This window comes from Fusarium flagelliforme, assembly GCF_020744385.1.
Source record: "Fusarium flagelliforme strain FIESC 12 MPI-CAGE-AA-0113 chromosome Unknown B0J16scaffold_8, whole genome shotgun sequence".
In the NCBI taxonomy this organism is placed as follows: Eukaryota; Fungi; Ascomycota; class Sordariomycetes; order Hypocreales; family Nectriaceae; genus Fusarium; species Fusarium flagelliforme.
The window spans coordinates 472,461-494,768 of NW_025763510.1; the positions used below are offsets into that span (position 1 = coordinate 472,461).

The window sequence follows — 22,308 nt, forward strand, 5'->3', positions numbered from 1 at the left end:
CTCAACTCCGGCGATCTCCGGCCTGAGTCTGTTTAAGAGGTACCATCAAGTCCTCCTCGGCTCGCACGGCTCCGTGGTTCCACAGACTTTGCCTACCATTCCATATTAAGCGATTACTTCCATTGTAGATATTCATAAGGACTTTCCAAGAATTACTATACAACAGAACAGCTGTCGGGGCAACTCTCCCCACTATCCATCTCTACTGTAGACCATCATCTGTAGCAACCACGACATCAACAATATTACCGCATCATAATCGTACCAAAGACTACAACATTTCTACCAACTGAGATTAGCAACCATGGCTACTACAACAGTTGAGACTGCAGCTCCAACTGCCGAGTTCACAACAGTACAGCTGTTAACACCAGATGGGCCTGTCTCCCGTCGCGTGCGCTGCGGCAAGCCACGTACTCCAACTCTCGATGAGATGCCCATCATTGACTTAAGTACCCTGGATGGCGACGCGACAGCGCGCAAAGCTCTCGCCATCAAGATCAAAGCGGCGGCTGAGAATACGGGGTTTTTCTACGTTTCTCATCACGGCATTCCACAGGACTTGATCGAGGAGGCTCTCGAACAGATCAAGGATTTCTTTAACCAGCCGCAAGAAGACAAGGATCGGGTCGCTTTCACAAAGGCGGGGAAGTTCTGTGGTTACCACGGTGTTGGAAGCACACAAATCAATAATAACGAAACCAAAGGTAAAGGAAACCAAATTCATTTATCTTTTCCGGTTACTTACTACATCTTACAGATAACAAAGAAACTTTCTCCATGCGATATGACACTCGCATCGACACAAGTCATGATTGTGCGGATGACATTAATTCCAACTTTGATTCCATAGATTATGTTTGGAATGGGACAAGCCATCTCCCAAAATTCCGCCCTATCCTCACCAAGTTCTATCAAAAGCGGCTGGAGTTGGCGCGCAAGCTGATTCGTCTTTTTGCCCTTGCTCTTGAGCTACCCGAGGACTACTTTGACAGCATCATCACAACACCTGGCGCTGACGCAGTGCACCTTCACTACCCTGGAACTGACGAGACTGAGGATATAGACGTTGGCATTGGCTCCCACACCGACATTCAATGCGTGACTCTGCTCTGGCAGGATATGTCTGGTGGGCTGCAAGTTCTTTCGGCGGATGACGAGTGGCTGGACGCTCGACCTATAGAGGGAACTCTGGTCATCAACATAGGTGACTTCTTACAGAGGTTATCCAACAACCGTTTCAAATCGACCGTCCATCGTGTTTACAATCGGCAAAGAGAATCTCGTTACGCCATGCCATTCTTCCTAGGCTTTAACCCAGATGCTGTCTGCGAGGTTGTGCCGACATGTACTGATGCAGATCATCCTCCTTTGTATGAGCCTATTTCGTGTGGCCAGGTAAGTTTAAACTACTATATGTACTTCACCGGACTAAAATTAATTGTCCTGATAGTGGCGCAGCTCTCGACTAAGGCTAGCAGAGACGGGGAAGTTGAATTGAGAAATACAGTTCCAGGGTACAAAGCTACGATTCACTTAGGCGTATTCTCTACTTGCTAGCTATTAACCAGGTTAATGCTTGAGGCGCAGCATTGGTGGTACACATAATTTTCAAACCCATTTAATCATCATCGATCGTCTTTCTAAGATGACATGGGCAGGAGTTTTGACTCATGCTCTAAGAAGGCCTTGCAACCAATAGGATGTCTTAAACCATCCTAGCAAGTACCTAGCGTTGCAAAAGCACGACATTAAGTCGGGAAGATCAGAAATGACTCACTGTTAATTCAAGATCAAAACAAGCACAGAATCCCCTAAGAAAAGCCAAATGTTGCCAAATCCCTTCATAATTGCTTGCCCTTGATAAAATGACTTCCTCATATAATCAAGGGCAACTTTCACAGTTCTTCAATCACATCAATCTCCCCCATGCGCTCCGCAGAAACCCTCAACCTTCTTTGATGTTTCTAAAAGCTTTGCACACCCACTCACTCGCCACTTTCCCGTACGAAAACCTATCTCTTCACTACAATGCGAGTCACTGTATCGATCTCGACCCTCAATATCTTTTTCGTAAAATGGTGACAGATAACCGTGGCCGTGGCGGTTTCTGTATGGAAATCGCCATTCTATACAATCATGTTCTTCGGGCTATAGGTTTCGATGCATATACTGCTGGAGTCCGAACACGAGGAAGACTGGAGGGTGTTCCGAGGGGAGACTATCCGGGTTGGTATGTTGCAATCTACTCTATCTTACAGATTGGGAGTGGATGGAAGAGTCATTTACTCTGCAAACATCATAGCACAAAAGCTAACTAAACGATCAGGAACCATATCGTGAATATCATCACCTTCCCAGATGGCAGCAAATACCATTCCGATGTGGCCTTCGGAGGTGACGGTGCCACAATCCCAATGCCACTAATCGACGGTTTAGTCCACAAGAATATGGGAACCCAACAAATCCAACTTAAGAGGGATTGGGTCCCTCATCAAGTCCACAGAACAGAAGAGACCAAACTCTGGATCTATCAGTATCGAAACAGCCAGGACAGTGAATGGAACTCTTTCTATTCATTTCCAGGTGTCGAGTTCTTCGCGCTGGATTGGGATGTTGTCAACTGGTGGATCAACTCTCATCCAGATAGCCACCAGAGGAGGAACGTCTTGACTATCAAATTCTTGCAACGTCCGGTGGAGAGTGATGCAAGCTTTGAAGGAGAAACGGAGATTTATGGAAAGAGAATGCTCGTGAATGGGGTTGTTAAAGAGAACTTGGGCGGAAAGACGAAGATCATCGCGACATGTGATACGGAACAGGAGCGCATAGAAGTCCTTGAGAAGTATTTTCAGTTATTCCTCACCAATGAAGAAAAGGGGGGTATTCTCGGCTACGTGTCGGAACTAGACGGCACTGCCGGCCGAACACAACGATAGATCGTCATCAGAGCCAGATCTTAAACAATCGGGGACTTTCTGTTAAACAGACCGATTTGGCTATTTATCTAGATATCCAAACGTGTTGTACTGAACGATATTGTCCCATGCCGAACGGAAGTACGAGCTTGAATGTAGTCTCAAAGGCGCTTACTGAACTCGGCCTAGACGAGGCTTAAAATATACCAATAGCTTAACCATCAAGGTACTCAGGCCGACTTCCGATCTATCTCGCGTGTTATATGCCGTTTTTCCGTGTTTTGTACATATAAGAGCCGTTACAAAATCGCGTAGTGGCATCACGGTATATTCCATGTATTCCAATAGGCTCTTTTACTTCGAGTCATCTATCGCGCTCGGAAGACTCGGCCACCTCTATGGATATTGAGAAAGATTCTCACTTATGTGGAAGATGTTACTCGGGAAGGTTAAATATGCTGGGCGCCAGGGCAAAGTAAAGGAAGCAATCCAGTTTGTAACACATCTTGAGTTCATCCACCATGTCTTCTTTCAACCCTCACAACGTCAACCTCGACGATACAGATGCTCGTGACGTCATCTGCTATCTCAACGCCAGCAAGAACGACTACGATGGTCATATAGGCGTTCGAATCTCAGCTCTCTTTGTCATACTCGTAGTATCGACGGCAGTCACATTCTTTCCCGTCCTAGCAACAAGAATTCGACGCCTCAGGATTCCTCTCTACATATACCTCTTCGCCAGGTACTTCGGTTCCGGAGTCATTATCGCGACAGCATTTATCCATCTCCTCGATCCAGCCTATGATGAAATCGGCCCAGCGAGTTGTGTTGGTATGACGGGTGGTTGGGCGGAGTATAGCTGGCCGCCTGCGTTGGCTCTTACTTCCGCGATGATTATCTTTTTGATGGACTTTGCGGCGGAGTATTATGTCAGTACGAGATATGGATCGAATGAAGTCAATGTTGAGGGAACAATCACGAGTCAACACGGGCAAGAGGATCCGATTAATCAGCTACCGAGCAAGAAAAGCGACGGAGCGTCATTTGATGACATCGAAGAACTTAAGAATCTGGACAGCGACTCGGACGAAGCTATGTCATCCTTCAAACAACAAATCGCAGCCTTTCTAATACTGGAGTTCGGCGTCCTATTCCACAGCGTTATAATCGGGCTAAACCTCGGCGTGGTGGGCAAGGAGTTCAGCACGTTATATCCGGTTCTCGTATTCCATCAATCCTTTGAAGGTCTCGGCATTGGCGCTCGTCTGAGCGTCATACCTTTTCCTCATCGCCTCCGTTGGATGCCATGGGCGCTCTGCCTGGCGTATGGTCTTACAACACCCATTGCAATCGCGATTGGACTTGGAGTCAGGACGACTTATAACAGTGGTTCGTTTACGGCCAACGTTGTCTCTGGTGTGCTTGACTCTATCTCTGCAGGCATCTTGATCTATACCGGGTTTGTAGAGATGCTGGCTCGCGATTTCATCTTTAATCCTCAAAGAACAAATGACAAGAAGAGGCTAGCTTTTATGCTTGTCTCGTTATATCTCGGCACAGCGATTATGGCATTGCTTGGAAAGTGGGCCTGAGTTCGGATCGCTATAGGGCGCTACTTCATCCAGAACCGGGGGTGGATACATACGTGGAACGCGTCGGAGGACAAATTAATGGAGTTTGGTCAATTTTAACAAGGACAGTCTTGTCGCATAAGTTTTCACCAGAATAGACCGCGTCATTTACCTGGTGCTATCAAGCACATACACCCGTGGCCATCTTGAATTGCGACAAACTGGCGCAGTATGACTCGAAGCCAATATCGCGGTGGCATAGTAGCGCGTACATTGTCAAGCCACCAGGACTTGTAGGCATCGAACACAAGAGGCCAAACTTTGGAATGTTCTACCCCTCAAACATGTCGCGTCTCGTGGCGCTTGTAGGGCCGGCGATTCGGGGTAACAAAGACCGAGGCGAGTCAGATGCGCGCGAAACCCGACGGGCGTCGAGCGCAGATACGGCAGTGACGAAATTGTCTAACGCCAGCGAAGTAAGGTCTGGTAAATGTTATTAGCGTCCAAGACAGCAATAATACGAGCTATTCATCTGCGATCTTAGTTGTCGTAAATCTGAAGAGCGCGACGCCGCTGACGCTTTCCGAGCATTTCACTAGCCAATTTTATACCGGCGACAGTTTCGTCGTTCTGTACTTGGAGCTCATTGGAAGTACTGAAGACATAGGGAAGCTTGTTCATGACATCTTCTTTTGGCTAGGCCAGGATACCTCGTAGGAGGAAGCCACGGCTGTTGTATTCGTGTTGAGACGAAGGTGTTTCAAAGGCGAGGAGATTGCGGATTTTAGTATCGGGAATCGGTAGATGGGTTCATATGCGTGGCGATTGTGTGAACGAATACCATCTTCTTTTGTGATTGCGACGCGTCGTGTCAACCATCACTTCTCGTTGGGCCGAGTCCACGTTGTCAAAGCATGCAATTTGGCCACAAAATGGCCATAAAGATACAGAAAAAATTGCAGAAAGCTGATTTCTAGCACAAGAATTGCTTGAAGCAAGAAAGTTGGGAACAATGAAGGGAAATGGGGAGCTCCTGGAACACAGAAAACGTGGGCATGCCCAGACACGGTTGCACTTCAGGGTAGCAATACCAAGCCGATCCATCTGCACCAAGACTCCAAGACAGTCCAGATTCCATCCAGATCACATCCAGACGAGACTAAAAAAAAAGTAAAATCTCACTAATGCGACACTCACACGTGGTCATGAACCTTTCGGCCTGCTTTTCACACGAAAGCTGGGGACAACCCTACCCGCTTCCCCATCCTTCGTCTAGAGCTCAACGGCTAGACCGCTGAACGATCATCCTGTCAGCATCTAGCGCCATTTCAATCAAGGCATTTACCCGGCTCTTTGGTTGACAGTCCAGTTGACACGTTCAAACGCTCCTATCAGGTTCACGTCGCCTCAAACGGCACGCGAATACAACAGAGAGTTTGATGGGAATAATGGAAAGGCATGTTTTAATTACTGTCGAGGGATCAACGGCAAGGAATGCCGGTAGCGGCCAAAGACCCGATTGGTGCATTAATCCGTGCCGCTAATTTAAGCGGAGAGGGAGAGGATTGGAGCGGCTTTGAAGAGTTGATGTTACAGATTCTGGTCCAGACTGTTTTTGGGCTGTCTCTCCAACCAACATGTCCCCTCACCAACCAACTGCTCTCTCTTCTCCTCCCGCTCTTTTCATATGACCAGGGGTGTTGTTGGTCTCACGTGGGTCAACCTGAAAAATGGGGTGACAAGAGGTTTCTGTTGGACCATGGGGTTCAACCCTCCAATTTTGCAAGCCGTTTAACCGTTGATGATCAATTGGGTCGCCTCTCCGCTCTTTTTTTCCCCAGCTTTCTCCAGTCCCCCAGAGATGAGCTTGATAACCGTATACACTGGAGATTGATTGACCGACCCAATTTACCCCGACATTCCATTTCACTCAATCTAGACCTGGGTAATTCCGAGATAGCCGAGTCATATGACATCTCCATGTTTTCCATTTCCACTGTTTGCCGAGCCGACGCCTTGCCATGTCCACTTCCCGTTCCCTCTCGGCCATCAATATCACGAGAACACAACAAATTGGAGAAGCTAAACGGGGAAATCAAGACCGATCAGGATGCATCCGACCCAAGGCGGGCATTGACCCCGACCGGAGTCGCGCCGTAGTGGTGTGCTTGATCCGGGGCTTCATCTGCGGGGGAGCAACCTCTCGCGGGGAACACAAGCCTCTAACTGGTCGACGTCTTCACTGTTGGTTAGAGACCTCTCCCCTAATAGGTGCGTCTAACACTGAATGCCCCGAGGGAACCTTACCCCAGATGCCTAAATCAAACCGTTCTAGCATACCCCAGTTTGCTAATCCCAGTTCAGCTAATAACCCTTAACCTTTACCCCAGTCGGTAGCAAAAATGTTACGTCTCATTCATCCGGGCTTAGTGGTACTTATGTTTTTTCTAGGGATCCGCATTGCATGAGGGACTCTTATAAATTGTTACAGTCCGCACCGTTGCATTTCCCTCTTCACGTCTGTCCCTCTCATCCTTCAATTCCATTCATCATGAGTAACCCCATGGACAACAAGGCTGGCATCTCAGAGGCCAAGGCCGACGAGGCCCACATCGATCACGCCTACGATGTCGAGGCCAAGAAGGAGATGAACGTCGATATGCAGGGTGCTATCGACGCTGAGAACCTGGAGCATAACATGACTGTTCTCGAGGCCGTTAGAGCTTACCCTGCTGCTTCTCTCTGGGCTTTCAACATGTCCTGCACAATTGTAAGTCCCCCAATTCTGTCGACATGCGACTCTTGCTAATACCGTGCAGATCATGGAGGCTTACTGTGTCTTCCTCATCGGTAACTTCATCGCCCTCCCCGCTTTCGCCGACAGATACGGTATCTGGAGTACAGCAAAGGAGAAATACGTCATCGAAACCTCCTGGCAATCCGCTCTCCAAGTCGGTGGTCCCATCGGTGCTCTCGTCGGCGTCACCATCGCCGGTCCCATTACTTCTCGCGTCGGATACCGCTGGGCCACCATCGGCGGTCTCATGGTCCTCAATGCCTTCATCTTCATCTTCTACTTCGCCGACTCCCTAGCCGTCATGCTGGTCGCTCAGCTCCTCGAGGGTATCCCTTGGGGTATCTTCATCGCCAACTCGCCCGCCTACTGTTCCGAGATCGTGCCCCTGCAGCTGCGTGCCCCCGCTACACAGATGCTTCAGATGTTCTGGGCCATCGGTGCTATTATTGTCGGTGCTGTCGCGTATCACTACAACGAGGTGTCCGACCAGGCTGCTTTCCGAGTTCCTATCGCTCTGCAGTGGATGTTCCCTACTCCCCTCGCCATCCTCATCTACCTCTCTCCCGAGTCTCCTTGGTGGTTGGTCCGTAAGGGACGTCTTGAGGAAGCTGCCAAGTCTGTTCGTCGTCTTGGACGATCTACCCAGGTTGACAACACCCACGAGGCCATTGCCATGATGAAGCGTACCATCGATCTCGAGAAGACCATCAAGGAGCCCAGTCTTCTCGAGCTGTTCCGCGGCACTGATGCTTACCGAACTGCCATTGTGTGCTGCGTCTACGCTGCCCAGAACTTGACTGGTAACCTGATTGCCAACCAGGCCGTCTTCTTCTTCGAGCAGGCCGGTATGCCCGTCAAGACTGCTTTCGCCATGGGTCTCATCACCTCCGCTCTTCAGACCGTCTTCGTCATGCTTTCTTGGATCTTGACATCCTACTTTGGTCGCCGAAGCATTTATCTCTGGGGTTCTCTTGGAAACACCGTTCTCCTTGTTGCCCTTGGTATTGCCGCTACTGTTGGTGATGTCAAGTCTACCATCAACTCCAACACCCAGGCTGCTCTCGGTCTTATCGTCTCCGTCCTCTTCACCCTTGGACCTGCCCCCGCTTCTTGGGTCATTATCGGAGAGACCTCCTCCATTCGTCTTCGACCTCTTACCACTGGTATCGGACGTGGATGTTACTACCTTGTCAACATCCCCTGTATCTTCCTCTCCAGTTGGATGCTTAACCCCACTGTAAGTCCCCCTCACTTAGTCTCATCTTTCACAAGTACTAACTCATCTTCTAGGGCGCCAACCTTGGTGGCAAGTGTGGTTACGTTTGGGCCGGTACCGGTGCCTTCTGTCTGGCCATGGCCTTCGTCTGGCTTCCTGAGATGAAGAACCGATCTTACCGAGAGATCGACATTCTCTTCAAGCGCAAGGTTCCCGCCCGCCAGTGGAAGAAGACCGTTGTCGATGTTCACGACAACGAGTAAATGTTTTTTTGCTATCGAAGAAAGAGCTCAGCTGGTCCTGGCGAAGGCTGGGTTTTGGTTCCCTCTTTATTTAAGCGGCTGGATTGCATGGGGTGGTTTTGTAAATTGACCTATGTAGTCTAGTGATGAGACAAGCTTGACCTGTCATGTTGCCGCCTAGGCTTTAGGACTATTTAATTCATGTTACCCAACTATCTTATATGAGTGCTGTGATGATCATGATATAAGTGATATTATTAATGAGTTCATAATCTATCTCAGATCTGGGTATCATCTGCCTCTATGACTTTAACAATTTTCTATCAACCCAATTCAACCTTTTAAACGCGGCCAAATGTTCTTTTATCGAAGCGCTATCCTCACTCTCACCCCCAGAATCCATCTTTGATCTGATCTTTCCTACTAGTAAATCTCGTGCAATCTTGGGTGAGATCAAAGATAACTCCTCGTCTAGTTTCGCCTGACTGATCACCATTCCGTCGCATAGTTCTTTGACAAGACTGTCGACTAGATGTTGACAGTTATTTGATAGTAATGAGTATCGAGGGTTTTCTCCAATATGACGATGACCTGTAGTTGTTAGTATGGATGAAATTAGTGAGAGTGTGGGTTGACTTACCAATCTCTTGAATCTCATCATGAGTCTTTGTCGTCTCACCAATATAATAACAAGAACTCCACGTCTTGATAAACTCCTCTTCAATAATATTCGCCCTAAAATAGTTCCTCCCCAACATGGTCAACTCCAGCCGATCACTCATAAGATCATAACAGTAACACTCCCCCAGCGCACGATCAATCACACAAACAGCCCAATGACTAACACTGTTTAAACTCATACCAACATGTTTCGCGAGCAATTTGTAACTTGACTGCGAAACTTCAACGAATCCGAATGAGATGGGCGTTGTGATGAGAAAGACGGCGCGATTGCGCTCGTACGGGTTGCAGACTAACGGTGCCATTTCTTGAGATGATGTGCCGGTTATTTTGGTGGAGATTAGAGAGAGGAATTCATTACGTTTGCGGATTTCTTCGGCGTGGGCGGCGAGCCATGCTTCTTCTGCTTGACGCCTTTTTCTGTGTTCCCTGAGATATATGAGTTATTGTATTATTTATTGGGAAGGATAGAGGTACCATTTTTTGGAGAGGTTTTGGTAGACCGACTCTCCTCTTGAAGCGAGTTTATCGCTTGCTATAACGAGCCGATCGGCATGGTAAGCCAGCTTAGTGAGGGCATCGAGTCCCATTTTTGCTATAATAGAATCATCACTTTAGGATACCCTGTCGAGAAGTCGAGAGCTTCGATCGTGGAAAAGTGATGATGTAGGAGAAATAAAAAAGACTAGTCAGGCGGAGATGGGAGATAATTCTGTACAGCCACGCGGACACGCCGGAAGTGAGATCCACTACCAACGCTTGGCGGACAATGCGCCTCCTTTTCTTACGCGTGACATTAAAAATGACTGACATAGGGCTGGAATACTCCGATAATGACGTCGATAATTCTATGGCTTCTAAATTGACACTATAAATACTCTTCTATTTCCGGATTATTCTAACAACAGTGGTATGGCGCGCTGAATGTCGCCTTGTATAAAAGTGCTCAGACCTTGATCCTCTTGCTCCCAAGGAACCATCGCCTCTGCGCCAAGACCAACACGGATTAACTTTACCGTTCCGCCACTTCTTGCCACGAGATCTTCATTTGGCCATCTTAATACTCCGGGAGTATTCATTCCGACGCCGAGTTCAAGAATAACCAGCTTCTTCTTTTCTTTCGCAATCCTCGATATCCATGCCTTCCATTGTGTTTCGCCGGTTTTGTATGGTGATGGATTGAACCATGATCCTGCGCGGACGCAAATACTCATCTTGGAGCCGCAGAATCTGCAGACTGGGATTTTGCTTGAGTCAGTTAACTTTTGACTGACTGGGTCGATAAATGGCATCGCGGCAGCGACTAGAGGTGCAGAAGGTACCGTCGCATCAACTTTGCAGTTATTCAAACACTGTAAATACGCGTATGATCCCTGAGGTGTAGAAAGTTGCGACTCTGACCATCCATTCGCAAGGAACAAACCATCAGCATTCGACGTCCTAACAAATGCATCTTGTCCAAACTCTTTCAACCATGGAATAAGAGTTTGATAGGTAGGCGTGTTTGACCAGTTTGCTATCATGTTCAGATGTGTAAAGTAATAGCCCCAGCGATATTCCTCCGAAGGCCAGCCGTCGTATCCAAATACACTGTACAGCGACGTGAGACCAAATTTGAGAAAGCCTGGGAAGTGTTGCTTGAAGAGAGATTTGGAGTGGTAATCTAGGCCGTCTCCTGCTGAGAGACCTGCACCGGCGGTTACGAGGACGGCGTCTGCTGAGCGGAGCCAGTCGCGGGCTAGAGTGATCGAACTTTGTGGCGGAAATTGGATATCGGGTGAGATCTTAGCCGAAGGGAGGCCTAGAAGTGCTGTGTAGATATTGGTGTCCGATTCTGTAAATGTGTTGAAGACGATATCAGTAATCGAGGTAGTGGGATGACTTTGCAACCACGACATAGCAGTCGACACAGCAATCTCGGCAGCTTGATCAGCCGGAAAAGCAAAAAGACCTGTAGAGATACAACACAACGCAACACTCTTCCTCCCATCCTCACTAGCCGGTAAACCCTCCACAGCCTCAAAAATATTTCCATAGCACTTCTTGAGCTGAGATCTCTGAGCTTCTGTGGGCGAAGCACCACGCTTGAGCTGTGGGCCAACGGTATGTATAACCGACGAAGCATAAAGCGCATGACCACCCGTAATGAGCACATCACCAGGCTCAAGGCCTTTCGCTCGCTCTTGCATAAGCCAGAAACATTCTTCTCGAAGACGAGGGCCAGCTTCTGAGTGGATGATGTTATCGATGCAGCGATGTGTAGGTTGGAAACAGCCTAGGCCTTGACTGTTGGCTGCGTTTGTAATAGCGGTGATGTTGGTCAGAGTTGTGATGTCACCTCTCCATAGATGAATATTCGTTTGTCGGGAATTATCATGATTTATAGTGCGGGTTGGAGATAGAGAAGACAGTGGTGTAAGGAGCTTGTGGTCCCTCATGCGACTAAGGATGGATTCAATGTTTTGAAGGATATTGTCTGGGAGGAGTGGTATTGGTGACCGAACGCAAAGACACTCCTTGAGAAGAGCGAGTTTGGTAGCTGTTTCGAGATGATTCAGATGATTCTTGTAGTTTTGAAAATTCTCGAGTGGCACAAGAGAGCTTGACTTGGTTTCTATCATATCATCGATGAGATACGACAGTGTGTCGTCTAACATTGTCGTGGTCGAAGTCATGATGGAGCGCGAGTTGGAGCTTTCTTGAAAGTGTTAAATGGATATAATAGATATGCTGGGATGATTGAATGAGAGCACCTGGGTGAAGATTTAAATAATTACATAAATTGTTTTCAGTATTAGTCGATGTCAAATTTGCGCCTTTGTGAAATTCATCATGTTTCGATCCCACTCGGCCCAGGTGGGCAGGTGGGTCAAAGAAAAATCGCAACATTGTCAAAGATGTCATAAAGATTTGAACAGTCCACCACGAGCTTTGTCTTGGTAGTATCTGGGTTATTTTGTCAGCTAGCTTATGTGTCCTGGTTATTCTTCGGACCGCCTAGTGGGATATATCCGAGCGGGATGACTTTACTCATCAAACACCAAAGCTCACTGCCATAAACTCAGCCTTATCCTGAACCCCAGCATAAAAGTAAGCAAAGCAAAAATAGTCATAAGCTACAAATCCAATCGTCTCAATCATCTTATACAATCATCATAGTCTGACAGTCAGGCTCTAGTAGGCGTATCGTGTAGCACTTGTGTTTCCTTCCCGATCAAGCTTCTTGTTACTCTTAACAAGCCACACCTTCATAGCCCAAACGCCCGCAATACACATAGTTGCAAATCCAGCATTGCTTGCCATTCCAATCAGATATCGTGGGCCGTCAGACTTGGGGTACAGATACGCAGTGTAGATGTACGATGCGTTGGCGACGACGTTGACGATTGACAAGCTGACCGACTTCTTCTCAGTTGTTGACCCAAGAGTTGCGGAAACCCAGCCAAGGATCATTGAGTTGACTGCATATGCGCCACTAGCGAACAGGAAACAGGCAATGTATCGGGCAGGCGTGTTGAGAGTGACACAGGAGATGATGTATCCGACGAGTGCCATTCCCATACAGGCCGTGATATGCCATGTTCGCTCGTTGAAGCGACCGGATGACCATCCTGTGAGGTATCCAAAGAAACCGGACACGAGGTAGGGCGGGCAAGTTAGAACTAGAGTGATGGTGCTGTTGAAGCCGAGGGAGCCGACAACAGTAGGGAAGAAGTTGTTGAACGAGCAAGCAGAAAGATGCATGTTCTGGATAAAGCAGAAGAGCCACAGTCGAGGATCACGGATGGCTTGAAAGAATCCAGCTCGAGCTCCCTTGCTCTCCTCTAGACCAACAGTATCCCGCAGCATTCTATCATGTGCAAGTTGTCGTTCTTCTTCAGTCAACCAACGAGTCGTCAAAGGACTGTCAGCCAGAGTGAAGATTCCGATAATACCGACTGCAAAGGTCAGGACACCTTCAATGATAAAGAGCCACTGCCAGCCTTTAAGTCCGTGGTGTCCATCAATCGTGCTAAATGTCGCCGCGGCGATCAAACCCGAAAACGACGTCGCGAAAATGTTTCCAGAGTATAAAATCGATAGTCGCATAGCAATTTCCTTTCTTGTGTAGAAGATTGCCAGTAGATAAAGGGCTCCGGGATAAAAGGGGGCTTCGGCGACACCGAGGAAGAATCGAACGATGACGAGGCCTTTGTAGTCTTTGACAAGAGCGGTGCAAGCTGACACGATAGCCCAGCCCATCATGCAGATCGACATGTACAGCGAGGGACGGACGCGTTTCGACGAGATGAGCATGTTGGATGGGATCTGCATGAGTAAGTAGCTTCCCACAAGTTAGCATCTTGGCAACGAAAGGAAGAGACATTCATCATACCCGACGAAAAGGATCGAGATACACGTGTTGTACTGTGTTCCCTTGAGACCAAGATGATCTTCAAGACCGTTCAATCGCGCCTGGGCAATAGCATTTCGATCAAGCTATCAACATCAGCATAGTCTCCCAACAATTACGATCAAACTCACGTAGTTGAGGAAGTACATCGCCCAAAGAGTAGGCATGATGCGAAAGTCCAACTTGCGAACAAGTCGGATCTCAGCTGGATCCGTCTTCTTTACCGCACCAGAGTAATCGGCCTCTGGATCGACGAGGACTCCAGGCTTCTCAGGTCCATCAGCGACAGACATTTCGACAAAGTTGTCTTCCGGCTTTTGCTCAATGCTTCCACGCTTGGAATGGGCAGTCATGATGAAGTGTCAAGAAGTTATAGAGATGAGATGATTCTGAAGAAGCCAAGAACAGAGCGAGTGGTATGGCATGTTATATAGCCAAGTCTTGTGGGTAGGAGAAGAGCTTGTCCATGTGTGATTTCCTGGGGCCCCGGATTCCCCCAGATCAACATTTGCTACATCCATCCAATCCAGACCTCGACGCCTCATACTGTCGTGGGTTAGTGGCGGAGGAAGAAAAGACCGCCGTTGTAGTGCGGGGGAGCAACATGGTTGAGACGCTTGCAATTGCTTGATGCAGTTAAAAGACTTTGGAGAACCTTGACTGCTTGTTTTTAAGGCTATCTGCTTGTATTTCTATTTGTAAATGATGACAGTGGAGTGACCTGATTTGTCGGAGGAACAAATGTCCACGGAGGTTGTTTTATCCGCTATTTGACAAACAACTCTCATAATAGTACTTGCCGACAGAAGTCACTCATAACTTGGCCATAAACGCGGCGTTTGTATATTAAAGTTACCACAGTTTAATTACAGTCACGTGCAAGAGTTTAATAACACGTCAAGCAAAGAAAGCCAGTAGTCTAGGTCACAGAAGACATTACCTATCTATTCGTTCTAGTTTGGATGTAAATCTATAGCCTTCTCTACGCGCTTCTTTTTTTCTCTTTGCAATTCATTGTATCTCTTCACAAATAAAACACCCTTGGTTTTGGTGTTTCTATAGGAGCTTAAATAGCTAAACCCGGGATTCGCCATGAGTTTGGGTGGACAGGTGGCTTGAAGAAAAGTCAAAACTTAGATAAGGGCGCCATAAAGATTAGGATAGTCTCCAGTAAGCTTTAGTACCTAAGTTTACCCAAGCAATTTTTTCAATAGGCTTCTGTGTCCTGAGTATTAGTGTCTTTGAATTGAACGCGTATTGTTCTGTGCTTGAAGACTCATATCCAAGGCAGGAATTTCCCCACCTCAAGACATATCTTCCTACCAAGGTAAAACAGCGATTTTACAGGATAGACTTGTTCAACATGAGCTGCCCCTGGGATACAACACTTAGATCAGCCGATGGCTGTTTGTTCTGTGGTGCTTATGGCTTGATCGTTTGCGGACGCTGCGGCGTTGACTACAGTGACCTGGATGACGTTGACGAGGACCCAATCGAAGGGCGACTGAGAGCTCGGGAAGAATATGAAGACGATGTCGACCGCGCTGGCTCTCTAGACATCGAGAGACTCGATCCCATCCGCCACATAGAAATGTCTATAGGCAGGGATCAGTCCTGCCAACAATCTTTGTCCCGCCCCCTTCGGCAACCCCACAAAGCTTGTTTCCTGCAGACATTGCACACAAAGCTCACCCACCTTCCACACGATTTATTCGAGTGGACGATCCAAAGTCATTCCTTATCTACACCAGCGGTGCATGCTTTGGAAAGGGACAAGCTGAGCCTAAGGCAGGATGGGCTTTTATCTTTGGACCTCAAGAACGAAATACTACTTCGGCTGTAAGAGAACGTCTGGAATACGAGGGTCCATTGGGCGATCTTACCAATCCGACAAGCAACAGACCAGAGCTGCGAGCCATCATCGGCGCTCTCCGCTACAGAAACTGGGCAAGCGAAGGTTTCACTACTCTTACCCTAGCGACTGACTCAGAATATGTCGTTAAAGGTGCAACGGAGTGGATCCGCGCATGGCTGCAGAGAGGCTGAAGAAAAAGTGATGGAGCGGTTGTAAGTAACGTGGACATTTGGGAGGTCTTTCTTGGAGAGGTAGAGCGTTGGGATGAGTATGCTGTGAAGATCCAACTTTGGAAGATTCCGCGGGAGTGGAATACTGAAGCGAATCGGTTGGCGAAAGAGGGTGCACAGCTTGGTGAGGAGCTTACCTATAAAGAAAGGCTAGGTATCCTCCTATAACTAGTATAAGCGAGCGTTGGAAAGCAGAACATGGTAGCATCCTGCCGAAGCAAACGGGGTCCCAATTGCAAGGAAATGTTTCTCGTTGGCTTCTTACTTCTCTGTCTACGGGGATTATTGTCTGTATGTTTCAAATGCAAGTCGAATACTCCGTCTGCAGGGTGACAGAATAATTGATCGTCATAAGCATAAGAGATAAAATAGTTTAGCCATCTTATGGCAACTCTAAGAAGCATTTAGGCTCCTGTATTTTGGTAACCTGAGCCTTAGAGGACATTTCTGCTGTTGCCTACCTGTCCGTATACTATTGATTCATTATTGTATAACGAGATTTCTCTGCTAAAAAGCAATTTTGCTCAGCTTCACTGGCGCTATCGAATTTGAGGTCCGTGATTGCCCCGTAGCGCAACGCCCGTTCGCCATGTCAGCTATCTGAATGGTAGCAAGCCACAGCGGGCGGATAATGCGGAATTGCTTGCTCCAAAATCATTGGCTTGTCAAATTCGATTCCACCTGTATTTCCTACTTCAGTCAAGCATACCCATTAGTGTCAACGTAAGATGCATTTGGTGGAAATGAGACTTTTCTTACAGATAAATAAAGACTGGGGCTTCACCTTCGACCTCACTTGTTTGTGTTCTTGTTCAGTCTCTCATTTAGTTGCTCAATATCACTGGTCTTCACCATGGTCGCCACTCGTTTCCTCATGCTTTCCATGGTCGCTGCCGTTGCTGTAGCTGGATCTTGCAAACCCCAAACCTCTTCAGTCGTCGTCTCTGAAACAACTCTCACCACCGCGCTCCTTGAGAGAACTTCTACCGCAGTACCCAGCGAGACCTCGACGTCCGAGCCAACAAGCACTGCCATCGTTGAATCATCCGTGACTTCTGCTGCCGAACCCACAACTACCACTGCCGTGGCAACCTTCATATCGGCTGAGACTACCACTGAAGCGGCCTCCACGACTACAGAGGCCGCGCCACCTCCCCGGGATCTCACCTGTCCTGCGGCACATTCACAAACCGTATCTGATCGCGTGTTTCTTGCCCACGGCAAATACCCCCCTCGAACAATCCTCATAGCCTGACAGGCCGACTAGGCAATACAATGCCTTCCAACTTCCTACCCTCCAAATACGACTCGTACTGGCTCACAAGCCAGTCCGTGACAGCCTCAGTCGCGGGAAGCAGCTCCTCCCCGGTTCGCCCAAACTCGACTTTTTCCAAGTCGATTACGACGATCTTGTCTCTCCCATTATCCGTGACCAGCATATAATTGTCTAGTTTGGGATCATCATGTTCGACTCCATATGCGTTCAGAGATCTCATAGACTGGTATAACAGGGGCTCCAGATCTTCCTTACTCAAAACAGCGCCTTCTGCGTTATTTAGACAGAATCCTCCGACGTCAGAGAGGACGATTGCTCGTCTGTTGTTGTAGCTGGTGCATCCATAGAGCCTTGGAATGGTGTCTCCTTGGATGGGCCGTAGCTTGTTGTAGGCTACGATCTCATTGTCGAATTCTTCTTCCCAGTCATCCTTTTCGGATTTGAGGACGATTTTGTCTGGGAGAAACCATTCCGGAAATTTGTTGGGTAAGATAGACCCTGTAAATGTTGATGCAATCGAGAAGAGCGACTGCACTAATCGGTCGTAGAAGTTGTGACGGATCTTGAGTCGGAGAACGTTGTCGTGGATGTAACTGGCTCTGTCATTGAATCGATCCATGCGCTCGTTTCCGCGTCCACTGGAGGTGGCAGTGGCTTGATTTCGATTGAAGGCTTCCACTTCGGTTCGCTCTTTTCAACGTTCTCGAAAGGACGCGATGATGGCATAGCTTCGCTCATCTCGACTGTTGTGAGATCCGCGGAGCAAGGTGTGAGAATAAAAGAAAGATTGGTAGGTTGTTGTTTGCTGAGGAGGTGTAGCTGTTATGTATGTCAGGTGTCTGCTTTCAACTATCCCTAAGGACTTACTGACCTTGTTGAGGAGGTGCGGTTGTAGTTGTAGCTTGTTCATGTAGGTGGAAGGAAGAGAAAAAAAGATAGATCGAAGCAAGGAAAAAAGGGCATTTATGCTGTGCCTAAACCTTACGATTCAAGGTTGACCCCTCCAGGGTAGGTCGAAGCGTAGGCTCGTTGCCATTGAAGTCGCCCGCATCAACTAAACTCTGACTATCGCCAACGAAGGTTTGTGTGTCTGTTGATAAAAGTTAGAGTCGAGGTTGCCTGAAGTCAAAAATGACGACCAGCTTTTCGGTAGTTCAGTTGATCCGGGTCGCGTGACAAGTCATGTGCCCTCCTCAACTCTCACCACCGCCTCGGCTGATGTGTGTGACAGTGTTATCAACAGTGTTATCAACGATGGCCTAAACCCTATGTATAGGCAGGGCAAAAAAAAGGTTATGTGTGGGCAAAGGAGTCACGATGCCCGGGTATCTACTCGTTTTTGGTATCACCATTTACTTCTGATATTAAGGTTTCAGTTGGGCATAGAATACGCTGTGTTGCTTCCATCCAGTTCCTTTCTTCTTTTACCAACATCAACCACACAACAATCACCTTTCTTTCACAGCTGAATACGCTCTTATAATTTTAGCAATTAAGTCTTCTGGCACCCTGACACAACATTGTTAGGCGGCCGAGAGTGTGAAAAATGGAACACTTCAGTGACTCTATGCTAGCTTACAATAACATAGGCTGCTTTTCTCTATTGCGCCCAATATTTAAAGCAAAGTATCCTCTCTACCCTTTATGGAATAGGTAGATCACTTTATGCTATTTTGGAAGAGCTTTTAGGCTACTTTATTTTAGTAGCCTAAGCCTTATAGGACATTTCTTTTGTTACCTACCTAGATAGGATGCTTGCAATCCGTGGTGAACAAACGGGACTTTTTTGCAATCACGTTAACAGGAGGAAAGCAGATGTAAAACGATAACCAGTATATTGACGGGGTATAAGCGGTAATCCTCTATGAGGAATTAAGTACAGTATAGATAACAATGTTTCACAAAGTCCAGTTCAGAGTCAAGAACTTCTTACATGAACTTGTGGAACATTCTACGCCAAGCAGGCCAGCTAGCAACCTTGGCGCGGTAAGCGTTGATCTCATCCCAGTCATGCTCACGGAGACCAGTGTCAAGATCGATCTTGTCAACAGTAAGCCACTGAGGTCGCTTCCAGATGTAACCGATGACCCAGAAGACAAGAACGACGGGAATGGCAAGACAGGCCATGAAGAAGTCCTCGGCGTTACCGTATCCCTCCTTGAAAGGAGGGCAGACAGCGACGTAGAGCTGGCAGCCGAGAATGGCGAAGCAGAGGCCGAGTCCGATCCAGGAGCCGATGACACCACCGGCGGCGCGGAAGGGAATCTGGTCGAGACTGCGGCCTTGACGCTTCCAGGCAGAGCGGAAACGAATGTGGGCCTGAGCATGTTAGTATTTGTAAAGACAATGAGTGGTAGGTGTGAGCTTACAGCGCAGATGGAGCCCCAGGTGAAGAGAGCAGCAAGGGCAGAGACGGCAAGAAGCCAGTCAAAGATAAGACCACCGGAAGAGGCGAGGACAATATAGGCAAGAGCACCCCAGGCGAGGTTGAAGAGGACGGAAATGAGAGGTCGACCAGAGCGATCAATGTAAGTAAAGATCTTGGGAGCGTAATCCTGCTCAGCGAGAGCGGTAAGAGTACGAGAGCCACCGTAGACACAAGAGACACCGATAGAGACGACTGAAACGCAAATGACAAGGTTCATGAAGGAGTCGTATCCCTTGAGACCGGCGTCAAGAGCAGCCAAGACGAAGGGGGAAGTACCGTCCTTGTATGGGTTGGCACTGTTGAGGAGACGGTCATCGGTGGAGCTGACGAGGAGGCCGACGAGCGTAAGACCGACGATGTAGAAGCTGGGATAGTTAGTACACAACAAGACAGTGATTATAGAGGGATGCTTACAGTGTGATACGCCAGAAGACCTGCTTAATAGCACCAGGAAGAGCCTTGGCAGGGTTGCGCGACTCAGCAGCAGCAAGACCAACAAGCTCAGTACCAGCAAAAGAGAAAGCAGCAGTAACGAAAACACTGCAGAAACCACGAACACCGTTCTGGAAAGCGCCGGGGTTTGACCAAAGCTTACCACCTTGGTAGGTGTTGAACTTGCCGTCAGAGGGACCTCCACCGCAGATGAGGACGACAGCGACGATCATGAAGATGACAATGGCGGCGAGTTTGAAGCACGAACTCCAAAACTCTTCCTCTGCGTAACCCAGTGTACCGAAGATGTTGATGAAGATGATGAATAGCCAGAAAACGGTGATCCATACTGCTTCGTTGATGTTGGGATTCCAGTATTGCACGGTGAAGGATACGACTGTTAATTCGAGCGGAAGGACGATGACCCATTGGAAGACCTGACATCAATTAGTATGGGCGCAATTGAAGCAATCGAGGGGACGGGACTTACGTAGTTCCAACCCATGGCGAAACCCCAGGAAGGATCAATGAAGCGAGTAGAGTAGGTATAGAAACCACCAGAGACAGGGTACATAACAGCAAGTTCACCCAGAGCGTGAACGACGTTGAAGATCATGATACCAGCGATAGAGAAGCAGATGAGCACAGAACCGGGACCACCCTTTGTAAGGGCACCACCAGAACCGACGAAGAAACCAGCACCGATGGAACCTCCGATGGCGATCATGTGCAAGTGACGCTTCTTCATGGAGCGATCGAGTTCGACGGCGCCAGTACCGTAGTCACCTAGGCATGTTAATTGGGGAGAGAAACCATGGGGATTGGGGGAGAGGGAAACATACGGCGCTGGAAGGACTTGAGGTTCAGACCGTTACGGGTCATGAAGTCCTCCTCGCGATAATCATCGCGAACGCCCTCGACGTCGCCGGTGTAGACATCCTTTGAGTGACCGTGCGCGTGGTCGTGCGACGGAGGCGTGTGGGCGCCAATGTCGACCTTTTCCTCCTTGGACGTCATTGTGTATGTCTCTCAAGTCAGGTAAAGTAAATTGGGAGGAAGAGAATGAGACCTGGGGAGAAAAGACCAGACGCGAGGAGGGGGGCGCGATGGGACAGTTTTTATGTCCTGCGGTGCGAAAGAGCGCGATGGCAAAAACGGCAGGAGAGGGCAATTGAAGGACACCCTTTTTTGCTTGGGTTGGCTTGGCTTTTCTTTGTGCCAAGGCGCGATAAGCATCTATTGCATCGGGATGTCTCCAAACAAGTGGCCAAGAGTAAGAAAGTGGTTCTAGATGGGGGGGAGAGTTTGAAAGGATGAGAGACAGCAGGGGTGATATTTAGTACTGTAGTAATTAGAGTACCAATTGATGTACTGTACCATTGAGATATCTCGTCCATTCTGTGACTCTGTTGGTCGTGTAAATAAAGCAAGCTGTGCCTCATCCTAACCTCTACCGTGTCGGCGAGTCTTCCCCAGGTTTGGAGGTTTGCCAGTGATTGGTTTCATCCCCGCACTGAGCACAGATCACCTTCAAAGGCCTGCAGTCTTAGTGGACAGTGCTGGAGCTGGAAACCGGGGGTAACGCGTGATGCATTCCCAACTGTCTCGCCTGTCGCAACGGACATGATACCACGTTCGGAAGGTGAAAAAGATCGGATCGTTGGATGGATGGATGGATGCGTCTTGGCGCCTCCCATGTCATTTTTTGCTAGATGGGTAAGGTTAAGATACTCAAGTGTGCCGAGCTAAAGACAAGCTTAAACGCTATCACGAGCTGTTGCTGATCAGACATGACGAGATGGCTAATTGTTTGCATTTTGATAGGTGCAGTGGCGAGCAATCATGACTGGTTAAATGGGAGGATATCTTGTATTACTGTCATCGGGGACGTTTGATTGCAATGTTGTATCCGTCTCCTTGGCTAACCGACCGAGGCAACTAGTTTACCCCAAGAGTCGCCTCCAATTTGGCCCCAGCTTGGCGAACGAAGCTGTCAAAAACCCGGCGTCTTGGAAGGGGCTATACTACAGTGAAGATTGTACTGTAGGTAGACGCTAAAATTGGACAGACAAAAAGGGAAGGAGATAATCTTGTATTCTTGGCTCGTAAGACCACTCGGGATTGCCTCCTTTCTGCTGCTGTATTGAGTGTATCAAAGTTGCCTCAATGAACATGCCACGGATACAATACGATGCTTGCCAGCCCTGTTTATCTCCATGGTCCCAGATTGCCGCGAAAAGCGATAAACTCAAGATAAAGTAGAGGA

General features: G+C 48.2%; 11 protein-coding genes across 11 annotated transcripts; 6 read left to right on the forward strand and 5 right to left on the reverse strand.

Moving 5' to 3' along the window:
• Window positions 1-82: 82 nt before the first annotated feature.
• Window positions 83-1,808, forward strand: B0J16DRAFT_349838 (uncharacterized protein). Its single transcript, XM_046128961.1, has 3 exons — window positions 83-707; window positions 761-1,398; window positions 1,454-1,808. Exons 1-3 carry the CDS (start codon window positions 305-307, stop codon window positions 1,499-1,501), a joined length of 1,089 nt encoding a protein of 362 aa, XP_045977630.1. The 5' UTR covers window positions 83-304; the 3' UTR covers window positions 1,502-1,808.
• On the forward strand, window positions 1,809-3,138 carry B0J16DRAFT_349839 (arylamine N-acetyltransferase 4). Its single transcript, XM_046128962.1, has 2 exons — window positions 1,809-2,233; window positions 2,330-3,138. The coding sequence occupies exons 1-2, from the start codon at window positions 1,869-1,871 to the stop codon at window positions 2,937-2,939; spliced, it is 975 nt and encodes a 324-aa protein (XP_045977631.1). The 5' UTR covers window positions 1,809-1,868; the 3' UTR covers window positions 2,940-3,138.
• Window positions 3,139-3,243: 105 nt separating this feature from the next.
• Window positions 3,244-4,666, forward strand: B0J16DRAFT_188585 (Zinc/iron permease). Its single transcript, XM_046122756.1, has one exon. It carries the CDS (start codon window positions 3,440-3,442, stop codon window positions 4,511-4,513), a length of 1,074 nt encoding a protein of 357 aa, XP_045977632.1. The 5' UTR covers window positions 3,244-3,439; the 3' UTR covers window positions 4,514-4,666.
• A 1,125-nt stretch (window positions 4,667-5,791) lies between these two features.
• B0J16DRAFT_188573 (uncharacterized protein) lies at window positions 5,792-6,804 on the forward strand. The gene has a single exon (XM_046122755.1). It carries the CDS (start codon window positions 5,987-5,989, stop codon window positions 6,650-6,652), a length of 666 nt encoding a protein of 221 aa, XP_045977633.1. The 5' UTR covers window positions 5,792-5,986; the 3' UTR covers window positions 6,653-6,804.
• A 239-nt stretch (window positions 6,805-7,043) lies between these two features.
• B0J16DRAFT_389177 (general substrate transporter) lies at window positions 7,044-8,768 on the forward strand (the record flags this gene model as incomplete). The annotated part of the gene is made up of 3 exons (XM_046131798.1): window positions 7,044-7,262; window positions 7,312-8,526; window positions 8,580-8,768. The coding sequence occupies 3 exons, from the start codon at window positions 7,044-7,046 to the stop codon at window positions 8,766-8,768; spliced, it is 1,623 nt and encodes a 540-aa protein (XP_045977634.1).
• Window positions 8,769-8,983: 215 nt separating this feature from the next.
• Window positions 8,984-10,092, reverse strand: B0J16DRAFT_349843 (uncharacterized protein). The gene is made up of 3 exons (XM_046128963.1): window positions 9,906-10,092; window positions 9,388-9,857; window positions 8,984-9,338 (listed from the first exon to the last, which is right to left on the reverse strand). The coding sequence occupies exons 1-3, from the start codon at window positions 10,016-10,018 to the stop codon at window positions 9,049-9,051; spliced, it is 873 nt and encodes a 290-aa protein (XP_045977635.1). The 5' UTR covers window positions 10,019-10,092; the 3' UTR covers window positions 8,984-9,048.
• A 231-nt stretch (window positions 10,093-10,323) lies between these two features.
• Window positions 10,324-12,188, reverse strand: B0J16DRAFT_349846 (uncharacterized protein). Its single transcript, XM_046128964.1, has 2 exons — window positions 10,844-12,188; window positions 10,324-10,746 (listed from the first exon to the last, which is right to left on the reverse strand). Exons 1-2 carry the CDS (start codon window positions 12,101-12,103, stop codon window positions 10,732-10,734), a joined length of 1,275 nt encoding a protein of 424 aa, XP_045977636.1. The 5' UTR covers window positions 12,104-12,188; the 3' UTR covers window positions 10,324-10,731.
• Window positions 12,189-12,242: 54 nt separating this feature from the next.
• On the reverse strand, window positions 12,243-14,480 carry B0J16DRAFT_293373 (major facilitator superfamily domain-containing protein). Its single transcript, XM_046124365.1, has 3 exons — window positions 13,953-14,480; window positions 13,804-13,907; window positions 12,243-13,752 (listed from the first exon to the last, which is right to left on the reverse strand). Exons 1-3 carry the CDS (start codon window positions 14,172-14,174, stop codon window positions 12,603-12,605), a joined length of 1,476 nt encoding a protein of 491 aa, XP_045977637.1. The 5' UTR covers window positions 14,175-14,480; the 3' UTR covers window positions 12,243-12,602.
• A 704-nt stretch (window positions 14,481-15,184) lies between these two features.
• B0J16DRAFT_324799 (uncharacterized protein) lies at window positions 15,185-15,867 on the forward strand (the record flags this gene model as incomplete). The annotated part of the gene is made up of 2 exons (XM_046125850.1): window positions 15,185-15,414; window positions 15,480-15,867. The coding sequence occupies 2 exons, from the start codon at window positions 15,185-15,187 to the stop codon at window positions 15,865-15,867; spliced, it is 618 nt and encodes a 205-aa protein (XP_045977638.1).
• Window positions 15,868-16,755: 888 nt separating this feature from the next.
• On the reverse strand, window positions 16,756-18,289 carry B0J16DRAFT_188701 (uncharacterized protein). The gene is made up of 2 exons (XM_046122757.1): window positions 18,054-18,289; window positions 16,756-18,001 (listed from the first exon to the last, which is right to left on the reverse strand). The coding sequence occupies exon 2, from the start codon at window positions 17,799-17,801 to the stop codon at window positions 17,151-17,153; it is 651 nt and encodes a 216-aa protein (XP_045977639.1). The 5' UTR covers window positions 17,802-18,001; window positions 18,054-18,289; the 3' UTR covers window positions 16,756-17,150.
• Window positions 18,290-19,111: 822 nt separating this feature from the next.
• Window positions 19,112-21,059, reverse strand: B0J16DRAFT_418611 (amino acid permease-domain-containing protein; the record flags this gene model as incomplete). The annotated part of the gene is made up of 5 exons (XM_046133780.1): window positions 19,112-19,501; window positions 19,552-19,975; window positions 20,025-20,479; window positions 20,533-20,828; window positions 20,885-21,059. The coding sequence occupies 5 exons, from the start codon at window positions 21,057-21,059 to the stop codon at window positions 19,112-19,114; spliced, it is 1,740 nt and encodes a 579-aa protein (XP_045977640.1).
• Between the last annotated feature and the right edge of the window lie 1,249 nt (window positions 21,060-22,308).